This window comes from Piliocolobus tephrosceles, chromosome 21 (genome assembly GCF_002776525.5).
Source record: "Piliocolobus tephrosceles isolate RC106 chromosome 21, ASM277652v3, whole genome shotgun sequence".
Lineage (NCBI taxonomy): Eukaryota > Metazoa > Chordata > Mammalia > Primates > Cercopithecidae > Piliocolobus > Piliocolobus tephrosceles.
In genome coordinates, this window is record NC_045454.1 from 4,345,046 (window position 1) to 4,358,037 (window position 12,992).

The 12,992-nt window shown below is 47.2% G+C and overlaps 2 protein-coding genes across 2 annotated transcripts; both read left to right on the top strand.

Moving 5' to 3' along the window:
* Nucleotides 1-4,174: 4,174 nt before the first annotated feature.
* On the top strand, nucleotides 4,175-5,202 carry LOC111530376 (40S ribosomal protein SA-like). Its single transcript, XM_023197579.1, has one exon. It carries the CDS (start codon nucleotides 4,230-4,232, stop codon nucleotides 5,115-5,117), a length of 888 nt encoding a protein of 295 aa, XP_023053347.1. The 5' UTR covers nucleotides 4,175-4,229; the 3' UTR covers nucleotides 5,118-5,202.
* Nucleotides 5,203-5,984: 782 nt separating this feature from the next.
* On the top strand, nucleotides 5,985-6,731 carry LOC111530377 (peptidyl-prolyl cis-trans isomerase A). The gene has a single exon (XM_023197580.2). It carries the CDS (start codon nucleotides 6,029-6,031, stop codon nucleotides 6,524-6,526), a length of 498 nt encoding a protein of 165 aa, XP_023053348.1. The 5' UTR covers nucleotides 5,985-6,028; the 3' UTR covers nucleotides 6,527-6,731.
* Nucleotides 6,732-12,992: the final 6,261 nt, after the last annotated feature.

Consider the following 12,992-nt stretch of genomic DNA (forward strand, 5'->3'; position numbering starts at 1 on the left):
CTGTCTCAAAAAAAAAAAAAAAAAAAAGTCAAGCACCCTTTATTAGATACTAAAATGTACCATATTAAGCAAATGGGCTAAAATAGGCCCTAAAACACACAAATATCAGAAGAATAGAAGAGGATGAAAGAAGAGATGAGTAAAAGTAATCATCTAGTAATAAAGTTAACAATAAAGCATCCCATACATCATGAATAACAACAAGGGTGTTTTTTCTGTTCAGTGGCAAAGAGAAATCCTTAGTGCTAAGTATTGTGCTGGCACAAGTGTATATTCTTTTTTGTAGTTTATGAGACTGGGTCTCACTCTGTCACCCAGGCTGGAGTGCAGTGACAAGATCTCAGCCCACTGCAACCTCCACCTCCCAGGTTCAAGTGATTCTCCTGCCTCAGCCTCCAGAGTAGCTGGGACTACAGGCACACACCACCACACCCAGCTAATTTTGGTATTTTTAGTAGAGACGGGGTTTCACCTTGTTGGCCAGGCTGGTCTCGAACTCCTGACCTCAGGTGATCCACCCACCTCAGCCTCCCAAAGTGTTGGGATGACAGGCGTGAGACACTGCACCCGGCCACAAGTGTATATTCTTCTAGGTCAGAGGTAGGCGATCTTTTTCTGTAAAAAGCGCAGTAATAAATATTTTCAGCTTTGCAGACCATAAGGTCTCTGCCATGACTACCCAACTCTGCCAGATAGCAGCATAGATAACACTAAACAAACGAGTGTGACTGCATTCCAATAAAACTTTACAGAAACAGAAGGCCCACTGAGGCCATTGTTTGCCAATCCCTGTTAAGAAATTATCTGTTTGTTCTTGGGGTAGGAGATTTTCTACATCAAGATCAGCATCCCAGAAGTCATTTACAAAATGACTTTTTTTTTTTTTTTTTTTCTTACAGATGGGTTTTTTGTTTGTTTGTTTGTTTGAGACGGAGTCTCGCTCTGTTGCCCAGGCTGGAGCGCAGGGGCTGGATCTCAGGTCACTGCAAGCTCCACCTCCTGGGTTTACGCCATTCTCCTGCCTCGGCCTCCCTAGTAGCTGGGACTACAGGTGCCCACCACCACGCCCGGTTAATTTTTCTATTTTTAGTAGAGACGGTGTTTCACCGTGTTAGCCAGGATGGTCTCGATCTCTTGACCTCGTGATCCGCCCGTCTCGGCCTCCCAAAGTGCTGGGATTACAGGCTTGAGCCACCGTGCCCAGCCGAGATGGGGTCTTTGTTGTCTAGGATGTAGTCCAGTGGCATGATCATAGCTCACTGCAGCCTTGACCTCATGGGCTCAAGCAATCCTCCCATCTCAACCTCCACAGTTGCTGGAACTACTAGTGTACACCACCATGCCTCTAATTTTTTTAGTAGAGATGGGGTCTCACTATTTTACCCAGGCTGCTCTCAAACTCCAGGCCTCAAGTAATCCTCAGCCTCCCAAAGTGCTGGGGTTACAGGCATGAGCCACCTTGTCTGGCCAACATATGTGATCTTTTTCCATTTTTTTTTTTTTTTTTGTACAGTCTCGCTCTATCGCCCAGGCTGGAGTGCAGTGGTGTGATCTCAGCTCACTGCAGCCTCCAACCTCTGCATCCCCGGTTCAAGCGATTCTCCTGTCTCAGCCTTCCCAGTAGCAGGGATTATAGGCAGGGGCCACCACGCGTGGCTAATTTTTGTATTTTTAGTAGAGACGGAGTTTCACCATGTTGGCCGGGCTGGTCTCGAACCCCTGAGCTCAGGCAATCCGCCCGCTTGGGCCACCCAAAGTGCTGGGATTACAGGCGTGAGCCACAGTTGTTGCTTCTTTAATGGGGCACTCAAGGCATTTTGTTGCTGGCTCAACATCCCTTTCAGGCCTTCACCGACCTATGCCACAGTGCACTTGCGCCCAGGGATAAAGAGCCGGATCAGCTTCTGCTCACCCCAGTCCTCTTGCCAGAAAGGCACTCTGGCCTTTATCCAGGTGCTGGATGCTGCCTCTTCTTTCTGGTTGGTCTCCTCCTCCAGGAGACATTCGCGAATGCCCCAGTGGAGCCACACGGTCCATGCCTCTTCCACTTATTTCCCCAGGGCTCACATTCCACAACTATTAAATCAATACCGACAGACTTATAAGCATCCCCTTCCTTGTCCTTTTTTCCGTCCGGAGGTCGGGAACGTCTGCTGGGGTGAGGGGGACTCGCAGACCACCCCCCGCCAGGCGGAGGTCGGGGGCCGTCACCTGGCCAGGGGTCCGGGGACCGGCTTGGGCGGCTGACACCACAGTCCACGAGAAGCGAGAAGGATCCTTGGACTGTGGGCAGGATCGCTGGCAAGGGAGGCCCTGCCCGGAAGGCGGGATCTGGGGACGATCCCCGTTCCTACCAGTCGCAGACGCGGAGCGCACAGGAGTCGCCGCAGCCCCAGCCCGTGCACCCACGGCGGAGCCGAGGCCGCGACTCCGGGCCTGTTGGCCGGAACTCGCAGCTGTGTCCCGGGCCGTCTGGGTTGCGGCCACCCTTTAGAGCCCCCGCCCCGCACTACTCCGCGGTGGCTGGGAGAGTCCGGGTCATCACGCCCCTCCGCCTAGGCGGACCCCGGACCCTCCGCTGCACATGCGCGCCCACTGCGGCGCTGTCGCTGCGCATGCGTATGCTTCCACCGCCTACATCTCCCAGAAAACCCCGCGATGCGGTGCTCCACCGCTTGCTCCCTCAGGTTGCATTACTCGCGACGATGGCGCCCTCTAGCGGCAGCAGGGAGGCAGTGGGGGTCCTGGGCGTGGCGGTGTGCGGGTGTTCTGGGAGGATACCTGGCGCCCACCTTGAAGGGACCTGAACATGACAGGGAAAAACGCCCGTGATGCCAAGGCTTGGGCAGCGGACAGCCAAAATCCTGAAATCCCGAGGTGCTCCCTGTGATTCACTTTCCAGCGGCCCCTCAGGGCCCCGACGCTGGCCCGGAGGGCGGTCGATGACTATCTTGAGACTGAAGCTCACTTTAGGATCCTGGTCGTTCCTGTCAGTGTTTTTATGAATACAGGGAAAACCAGTGGCTTACTGACAGTTAGTTTAGAAACTCCCTGAGGAGGGCCGGGCGCGGTGGCTCGCGCCTGTAATCCCAGCACTTTGGGAGGCCGAGGCGGGTGGATCGCCTGAGGTCAGGAGTTCAAGAGTAGCCTGGCCAACATGGTGAAACTACTAAAAATACAAAAAATAGTCGTTACTAAAAATACAAAAAATTAGCCGGGCGTGGTAGCGGGCACCTGTAGTGTAGAAGGCTGAGGTAAGAGAATCGCTTGAACTCGGGAGGCGGAGGTTGCGGTGAGCCAAGATCGTGCCATTGCTCTCCAGCCTGGGCAACAAGAGTGAAACTCAGTCGCGAAAGAAAGGGAGAAAGGGAGAGAGGAAGGGAGAAAGAGAGGGAGGAAGGAAGGAAGGAAAGAAGAAAAGAGAAAGAAAGAGTCTCTGAGGAGCAAGCAATTCCCTCATCCAAAGAGGTAAGAACTGCAAAATAAATATTGCATTTACCTTACCCCAACATTGTATTAAGAACATTTTCAAACAGGCAGAAAATTTGAAACAATTGTGTGGGCCCGGCCCAGTGGCTCACACCTGTGCTTTCTGCACTTTGGGAGGCTGGAAAGGGAGAGTCGCTTGAGCTCAGGAGTTCGAGAACTGTCTGGGTTACATAGTGAGACCTCATTTCTAAAAAAAAAAAAAATTTAAATTAACCGGGCTTTGCGGCACACACCTGTAGTCCCAGCTACTCAGGAGACTGAGCAGGAGGATCCCCTGAGCCCCGGGATGTTGAGGCATGATTGCACCACTGCACTCTAGCCTGGATGACTGAGTAAGACTCTGTCTCACAAGAAAAAAAAAAAAAAAAAAAGAATTGTGTGAACACCTGCGTATCCAGCCCCTGGGTTAGATAATTAATATTCAACAATATATGCTTGATCCAAGTATCCATTATTGCATTTATTTCGATAGTAATTAAACAGGGGATTGAGTGACTATAGGCCAGCCATGGAGGCTCATGCTTGTAATCCCACACTTTTGAGAGGCTGAGGCAGGAGAATCACTGGAGCACAGGAGATCAAGGCTGCGGTGAGCTGTGATTGCACTTCAGCCCTGGTGACAGAGTGAGACCCTGTCTCACAAGAAAAAACAAACAAACAAACAAAGAGTGACTAGCTTTCCGGGGTCCATACGGCGTTGTTCTGAATTCCCGTCGTAACTTAAAGGGAAACTTTTCACAATGTCCGGAGCCCTTGATGTCCTGCAAATGAAGGAGGAAGATGTCCTTAAGTTCCTTGCAGCAGGAACCCACTTAGGTGGCACCAATCTTGACTTCCAGATGGAACAGTACATCTATAAAAGGAAAAGTGATGGCATCTACATCATAAATCTGAAGAGGACCTGGGAGAAGCTTCTGCTGGCGGCCCGTGCCATTGTTGCCATTGAAAACCCTGCTGATGTCAGTGTTATATCCTCCAGGAATACTGGCCAGAGGGCTGTGCTGAAGTTTGCTGCTGCCACTGGAGCCACTCCAATTGCTGGCCGCTTCACTCCTGGAACCTTCACTAACCAGATCCAGGCAGCTTTCCAGGAGCCACGGCTTCTTGTGGTTACTGACCCCAGGGCCGACCACCAGCCTCTTACGGAGGCATCTTATGTTAACCTACCTACCATTGCTCTGTGTAACACAGATTCTTCTCTGCGCTATGTGGACATTGCCATCCCATGCAACAACAAGGGAGCTCACTCAGTGGGTTTGATGTGGTGGATGCTGGCTCGGGAAGTTCTGCGCATGCGTGGCACTATTTCCCGTGAACACCCGTGGGAGGTCATGCCTGATCTCTACTTCTACAGAGATCCTGAAGAGATTGAAAAAGAAGAGCAGGTTGCTGCTGAAAAGGCAGTGACCAAGGAGGAATTTCAGGGTGAATGGACTGCTCCAGCTCCTGAGTTCACTGCTACTCAGCCTGAGGTTGCAGACTGGTCTGAAGGTGTACAGGTGCCCTCTGTGCCTATTCAGCAGTTCCCTACTGAAGACTGGAGTGCTCAGCCTGCCACAGAAGACTGGTCTGCAGCTCCCACTGCTCAGGCCACTGAATGGGTAGGAGCAACCACTGAATGGTCTTAAGCTGTTCTTGCACGGGCTCTTAAGCAACATGGAAAAATGGTTGATGGAAAATAAACATCAGTTTCTAAAAAAAAAAAAAAAAAAAGAGTGACTAATGGATTCAAGCCAATTAGCATCTGCTTATTAGCACATATGCTTTCTAGTTACATAAACTGAGTCAAAAGATTTCATTTCTCTAAAACTTTGTAATTTAACCATCTGAGCAGGGTATAACATACAGGGTTGTATGAGGACTGCATTAGCTAATACCTGTGTGCTCTGCATGGTAAACCTTCAATGCAAATCCGCTGTTTAATAACTGAAGCACATTTTTGGAAGAACTGCTACAAGTACAATTCCTAGAAGCTAGAGAGAATGGCATAAACATTTAAAATAGTTTTAGTTATATACTATGAAATTTCCTTTCATACATCTTCTACTATCAGTGTGAGAAGGTCACTGCCACCCACGTTCACCCAGCAGAGACTCATGTTCTCTAAACTTTGCATGTCTCTATTGTTTTCCGGTTTTTTGTTTTGTTTTTTTGAGATGGAGTCTTGCTCTGTCACCCAGGCTGGAGTGTAGTGGCACAATCTTGGCTCACTGCAACCTTCGCCTCCTGGGTTCAAGTGATTCTCCTGCCTCAGCCTCCTGAGTAGCTGGGACTACAGGCGCGCACCACCACACCCAGCTATTTTTTTGTATTTTTAGTGGATACAGAGTTTTGCCATATTGGCCAGGTTGGTCTCGAACTCCTGACTTCGTGATCCACCCGCCTCGGCCTCCAAAAGTGCTAGGATTACAGGCATGAGCCACCGTGCCTGGCCTGTTTTCTGTTTTTGTGTAACAACTTACCACAAAATTAGCAGCTTAAAAACCACATTTTCGGCTTTGCAGACGCTGCCGCCGAAGAAATTCTTGTACTACTAGCCATGGTCAACCCTACCGTGTTCTTCGACATTGCCGTCGACGGCGAGCCCTTGGGCCGCGTCTCCTTCGAGCTGTTTGCAGACAAGGTTCCAAAGACAGCAGAAAATTTTCGTGCTCTGAGCACTGGAGAGAAAGGATTTGGTTATAAGGGTTCCTGCTTTCACAGAATTATTCCAGGGTTTATGTGTCAGGGTGGTGACTTCACACGCCATAATGGCACTGGTGGCAAGTCCATCTATGGGGAGAAATTTGAAGATGAGAACTTCATCCTAAAGCATACAGGTCCTGGCATCTTGTCCATGGCAAATGCTGGACCCAACACAAATGGTTCCCAGTTTTTCATCTGCACTGCCAAGACTGAGTGGTTGGATGGCAAGCATGTGGTCTTTGGCAAAGTGAAAGAAGGCATGAATATTGTGGAGGCCATGGAGCGCTTTGGGTCCAGGAATGGCAAGACCAGCAAGAAGATCACCATTGCTGACTGTGGACAACTCGAATAAGTTTGACTTGTGTTTTATCTTAACCACCAGACCATTCCTTCTGTAGCTCAGGAGAGCACCCCTCCACCCCATTTGCTCGCAGTATCCTAGAATCTTTGCTCTCGCTGCAGTTCCCTTTGGGTTCCATGTTTTCCTTGTTCTCTCCCATGCCTAGCTGGATTGCAGAGTTAAGTTTATGATTATGAAATAAAAACTAAATAACAAAAAAAAAAAAAAAAAAAAAAAAAAAACCACATTTTCTTCTGCATTTTTTTGGAAATGGAGTCTCGCTGTGTCACCCAGGCTGGAGTACAGTGGCACCATCTTGGCTCACTGCAAGCTCTGCCTCCCGGGAAAAACCACATGTATTTATTATCTCACTGTTCTTGTGAGTCAAGAGTCTGGGCATAGCTTAACTGGGCCCTCTGTTCAGGATCTCCAGAGGTAGCAATCAAGCTGTCAGCTGGCTACATTCCCATCTGTAGACTTGATTGTAGAAGAATCTGCTTTCATGTTCATTCAGTTGGCTGAATCCATTTCTTTTCAGCTGTAGAGCTCACAGTAGCGCCCTTTTCTCAGGCCACGAGGAAGAGTCGGTAACTAAGTCTTCTCATTTATTTATTTAGACAGAACCTCACCACACCTTGTCATCCAGGCTGGAGTGCAGTGGCGCAATCATACTTTACTACAGCCTCAACTTCCTGGGCTCAAGCATTCCTCTTGCCTCAGCATCTCAAATAACTGGGATTACAGGCATACACACCACCATGCCTGGCTAATTTTTAAAAATTTTTTTTGTTTAGCCGGGCATGGTGGTATGCACCTATAATCCCAGTTACTCGGGAGGCTGAGGCAGGAGAATCACTTGAACCCAGGAGGTGGAGGTTGCAGTGAGCTGAGATTGCACCATTGCACTCCAGCCTGGGTGACAGAGTGAGATTCTGTCTCAAAAAAAAAAAAAAAAGTGGAGACCGGTCCTCACTATGTTGCCCGGGCTGGTCTCAAACTTCTGGCCTTAAGTGAGCCACTGGCCTCAGCCTACTAAAGTATTGGGATTACAAGTGTGAGCCACTACCATCCGCCAAGCCCTGTTTCAAAGACTTTCAACTGTTTTGGAACATTTGCAGAATCCCTCAGCTTTGCCAGATAACCTAAACCACAAAAAAAAAAAAAAAAAAAAAAAAAAAAAAAAAAAAAGACAAGACAAGAAAAGAGAGTGAGGAGTGACTAGTAGCAGATATTGATCTGTTTTGTCATCAGCCACCTGGAGAGACGGGGCTTATTTTTTTTTTTTTTTGAGACAGAGTCTTGCTCTGTCACCCAGGCTGGAGTGCAGTGGCCGGATCTCAGCTCACTGCAAGCTCCGCCTCCTGGGTTCACACCATTCTCCTGCCTCAGTCTCCCGAGTAGCTGAAACTACAGGCGCCCGACACCACGCCCGGCTAGTTTTTTGTATTTTTTAGTAGAGATGGGGTTTCACCGTGTTGGCCAGGATAGTCTCGATCTCCTGACCTTGTGATCCGCCCGTCTCGGCCTCCCAAAGTGCTGGGATTACAGGCTTGAGCCACCGCGCCCGGCAATGGTGAATACTTTCTGACATCAGAGAAGTCATACTGGAGAGAGACCATATAAATGTAATATGTGTAGAGAAGTCTTCAAACAGAGCTCAACCCCAGTGGCGTATGAGTAAACTCTCTCAGGAAATAGACCTTACAAATGTGTTGAGTGTTGGAGAGTCTTTATGGAGAAATATTTCTTTCAGTATGTTTCAGAACTTATACAGGAGAACAATACTATAAATGTAATCGCTGTAGCAAAGGCTGTAGACACAAATTATACCTTATTCAATATGAGACAATTTATACTTGTGGGAAATTATATATTTGCAGTGAATTTAGGAAATTCTTCTAAAGAAGTGAACACTTTTACCCTATAGCTAAGAATCTATAGAGACACCTTATGAAGGTGATCATTCAGGGAAAGTTTTTACACTTTGCTCCTCCACTACTCAAAAATCACAGAAGACGCACTGGAGAGCAAAGCGATGGATATAGTCATCATGGGAAAGGCTTCAGATGCTGCCTAGCCCTTATGATGTGACATCAGAGGACTCATACTGAGGAAAACCCCATACATGTAATTTGCGTGAAGAGCATTTGGGAGTTTTTCTCATATTATTGAACATAAGAGGACTCATACTGGAGAACACTATGAATGTAGTCAGTGTTGGCAAGCTTTCAACCGTGGCTTTTACCTTATTTGACACCAGGAAATTCATACAAATTAGAAAAACTCGTTTAAAAAAAATCAGTGTGGAAAAGCTATTGGTTGGAATTCCATTTTATTTGACATCAGGGATAAATTATAAAGGAGGCAAAAGTCACCATCTATTTTTTAACTCTTAAGTCCCTGAATGTAACAAGACTGCAAACTTGTGACTCCCTGCAGCCACAGATCAGCAGTTCTACTCTACATATGTACCTAATTTGCCATAGAAATACCATTTAATGGGGACTCAGGGTCTAGGCCTGAAAAACAATGTCTCATAGAAATGTCTGTCATATGCGGCCGGGTGCAGTGGTTCATACCTGTAATCCCAGCACTTTGGGAGGCCGAGGCAGGTGGATCACGAGGTCAGGAGATCGAGACCATCCTGGCTAATATGGTGAAACCCCGTCTCTACAAAAAATACAAAAAAAAAAATTAGCCAGGTGTGGTAGTGGGCGCCTGTAGTCCCAGCTACTCAGGAGGCTGAGGCAGGAGCATGGTGTGAACTTGGGAGGCAGAGCTTGCAGTTAGCCGAGATCGCGCCACTGCACTCCAGCCTGGGCGACAGAGTGAGACTCCATTTCAAAAAAAAAACAGAAAAAGAAAAATGTCTGCCATATGCCTGTAGTCCCAGCTACTCAGGAGGCTGAGAGGCAGGAGAACAGCTGAACCCAGGAGGTGGAGGTTGCAGTGAACCAAGATCACACCACTGCACTCCAGCCTGGGCAACAGAGCAAGACTCCATCTCAAAAAAAAAAAAAAATGGTTGCCATAGATAATCATGGCTGGGCATAGTGGCTCATACCTGTAATCCCAGCACTTTCGGAGGGCAAGGCAGCTGGATCACTTGAGCTCAGGAGTCCAAGACTAGTCTGTGCAACATGGAGAAACCCCATCTCTAATAAAAATACAAAAAGTAGCTGTGTGTGGCGGTGCATTCCTGTAGTCCCAGCTACTTGGGAAGTGACGATTGCTTGAGGAAGTCAAGGCTACAGTGAGCTGAGATAGTATCACTGCACTCCAGCATGGGTGACTAAATGAGACCCTGTCTAAAAAATGAAAAGTAAAGAAGAGAAATGGTTGTCATAGGTAATCACATGTAAATGTTATCAGTGGCAACAGCTTTTCTATTTTTCTACATCACATATGAATAGAAGAACCACCAACCTTGAAGAGTGGTACAGAACTCATACACCTTTTAGCGTCATGGGTGTCATTATGTGTATGATTTTATGATAGTCCTAGATGAGGGCTAAAGGATATGCTACCAATTTTTTTCTGCATAATCCAAATATTATCACTCCAAACAAATCAGAGAGCTTTATACTAACTTGCCAATACTTTGCCAATGGCATTCTGCTACTTACTTAAATAGAGGCATCATAAAGAGTTGTATGTTGGCCAGGCGCAGTGGCTCACACCTGTAATCCCAGCACTTTGGGAGGCCAAGGCAGGAGGATCACCTGAGGTCAGGAGTTTGAGACAAGCCTGGCCAACATGGTGAAACCCCGTCTCTACTAAAAATACAAACATTAGCTGGGTGTGGTGGCACATGCCTGTAATCCTAGCTACTCCGGAGGCCAAGGCAGGAGAATTCATTGATCCCAGGAGGCAAACGTTGCAGTGAGCCGAGATTGTGCCATCGCACTCCAGACTGGGTGACAAGAGCAAAACTCCGTCTCAAAAAAAAAGAAACAGTCATATGTATGTACACATTTCTTATTTTATTTATTTATTTATTTTGAGACAGAGTCTCGTTCTGTCGCCCAGGCTGGAGTGCAGTGGCCGGATCTCAGCTCACTGCAAGCTCCGCCTCCCGGGTTTACGCCATTCTCCTGCCTCAGCCTCCCCAGTAGCTGGGACTACAGGCGCCCGCCACCTCGCCAGGCTAGTTTTTTGTATTTTTTAGTAGAGACGGGGTTTCACCGTGTTAGCCAGGATGGTCTCGATCTCCTGACCTCGTGATCCGCCCGTCTCAGCCTCCCAAAGTGCTGGGATTACAGGCTTGAGCCACCGCGCTCCGCCCATGTGTTCACATTTCTAAGGGCATGCCCAGTGTCTTGGCAGGGTTAAAAAGAGATCATAGCCTGGTGAAGTACCCATACTCCAAAACTAGTGCAAACTTCACAAGTTTCATTGAAAATCCCTTACAAAGAGCACAGGGGAGAAGCAGCATTGGTTTCTCTTCTGAAACCCTGGACATTAGGAGCTAAGTGAAGATTCCACAAACAAAAACACTCTGATGTCAGGATTTGATGCTCAGCAAATATATCATTCACACATATGAGGAGAGAGTAAGCACTACAGACCTGTTAGCATTCAAAATTTGTTTTCTTTCTGAAAAAATTGCCCAAGAGAACAAACATAATAGTAATTTCTCATAATGGAAGTATGAGCCATGTCCCCAAGATATCTAAAAGGACATTCGTAGAAGCATTAGTCATAAGGGGCCAAAACTGGATACAGCCCAGCAGTCCATCAGTAATAAAATGGACAAAGTGTGGTCCATCCATAGTGGAATTCTACTCAGCAATTTACCAAACATGAACTACTGATATATGCAGCAACTTGGATGACTCTCAAACACATTGTGCTGACTGGAAGAAGCTAGACACAGAAAACCATAGACTATATGATTCCATTGATAGGAAGTTTGAGGACAGAAAAAAACTTACGATGATAATCAGGATAGTGGTTAACTCTGGGAGATATTAACCAGGAAGTGGTACAGGGTTTTGGAAAGGTATTTTCGGTTGACCTGTGTGATGGATTTTTATATATGGGTATTAAATATTTATATATTTAGACATACATAAAAAATCTCATCAAGCTGTGACAATTAGGACTTTATGCCTATATATATGTATATATATGTTTAAAGCTTATATAGTTTACATATATAAAGTTTATACATAAAGTTTAATTTAATTAATTTATTTTTTAAGACACAGTCTCACTCTGTTGCCCAGGCTGGAGTGCAGTCCTGTGATCTCTGCTCACTCCAGCCTCTGCCTCCTGGGTTTAAGTGATTCTCCTGCCTCAACCACCTGAGGAGCTGGGATTACAGGCAAGCACTACCACACCTGGCTAGTTTTTGTATTTTTAGTAGAGACAGCGTTTCACCATGTTGGCCAGGCTGGCCTGGAACTCTTCACCTCAAGTGATCCTAATGCCTTGACCTCCCAAAGTGCTGAGATTACAGGTGTGAGTCACCGTGCCTGAACTAAACTTTAATTTTAAAAGTTTTAAAACAGCCAGGTGTGGGGACTCGTGCCTGTAATCTCAGCACTTTGGGAGGCCGAGGTGGGCGGATCACAAGGTCAGGAGATCAAGACCATCCTGGCCAACATGGTGAAACCCCGTCTCTTCACCTTCTCCTTTTCTGCGTATGTGCAGTCACATCTGTCTCTGCCTCCCTCTTGTAACGATACATGTGATTACATGCACAATCCAGGATCATCTCCCCTCTCAAGATCTTTAAATACATATGCAGCCCCTGTCCCTATATAAGGCAACATTCACAGGTTCCCAGAATTCGGGCCTGACATCTTTGGGGGACATTTTTCAGCCTAACACACTCTCCTAACTTTTAGTCAAAGTCCTGGGCTTCACTCTCCATTCATGTTCATTGCTTTGACACTTGTCATGGACAGGAGGGTGCCTTGCACTCACTGGCTTGGACTAGTGCTTCCATGCCCCTGGATTAATCACTGCAGCAACGGAGACAGAATGAGGTCAGTGGGCCATCCCCTGGAGCTGAGATTGAGGGGCAACTTCACCCATAGCTGCCCAAAAGGGTATCTGGGGTGTTCTGAGGGTGCTTTGGGGTGTATCTGAGGAAAGGGATGAGTGGAAAGGTCTCATAAATGAATCTTTTTCCTTTTTTTGAGACGGCGTTTCACTCTTGTTGCCCAGGCTAAAGTGCAGTGGCATGATCTCAGCTCACCACAACCTCCGCTTCCTGGGTTCAAGTGATTCTCCTGCTCAGCCTCCTCAGTAGCTGGGATTACAGGCATGCGCCATCACGCCCGCATGTAATTTTGTTATTTTTAGTAGAGACGGGGTTTCTCCATGTTGGTCAGGCTGGACTAATTTTGTATTTTTTAGTAGAGACGGGGTTTCTCCATGTTGGTCAGGCTGATCTCAAACTCCTGACCTCAGGTGATTCGCCTGCCTTGGCCTCCCAAAGTGCTGGGATTATAGATGTGAGTCACCACAC

Bases quoted from the DNA above. Each gene is read 5' to 3' on its own strand.
- LOC111530377 (XM_023197580.2), top strand. From the start codon at position 6,029: ATGGTCAACCCTACCGTGTTCTTCGACATTGCCGTCGACGGCGAGCCC.
- LOC111530376 (XM_023197579.1), top strand. From the start codon at position 4,230: ATGTCCGGAGCCCTTGATGTCCTGCAAATGAAGGAGGAAGATGTCCTT.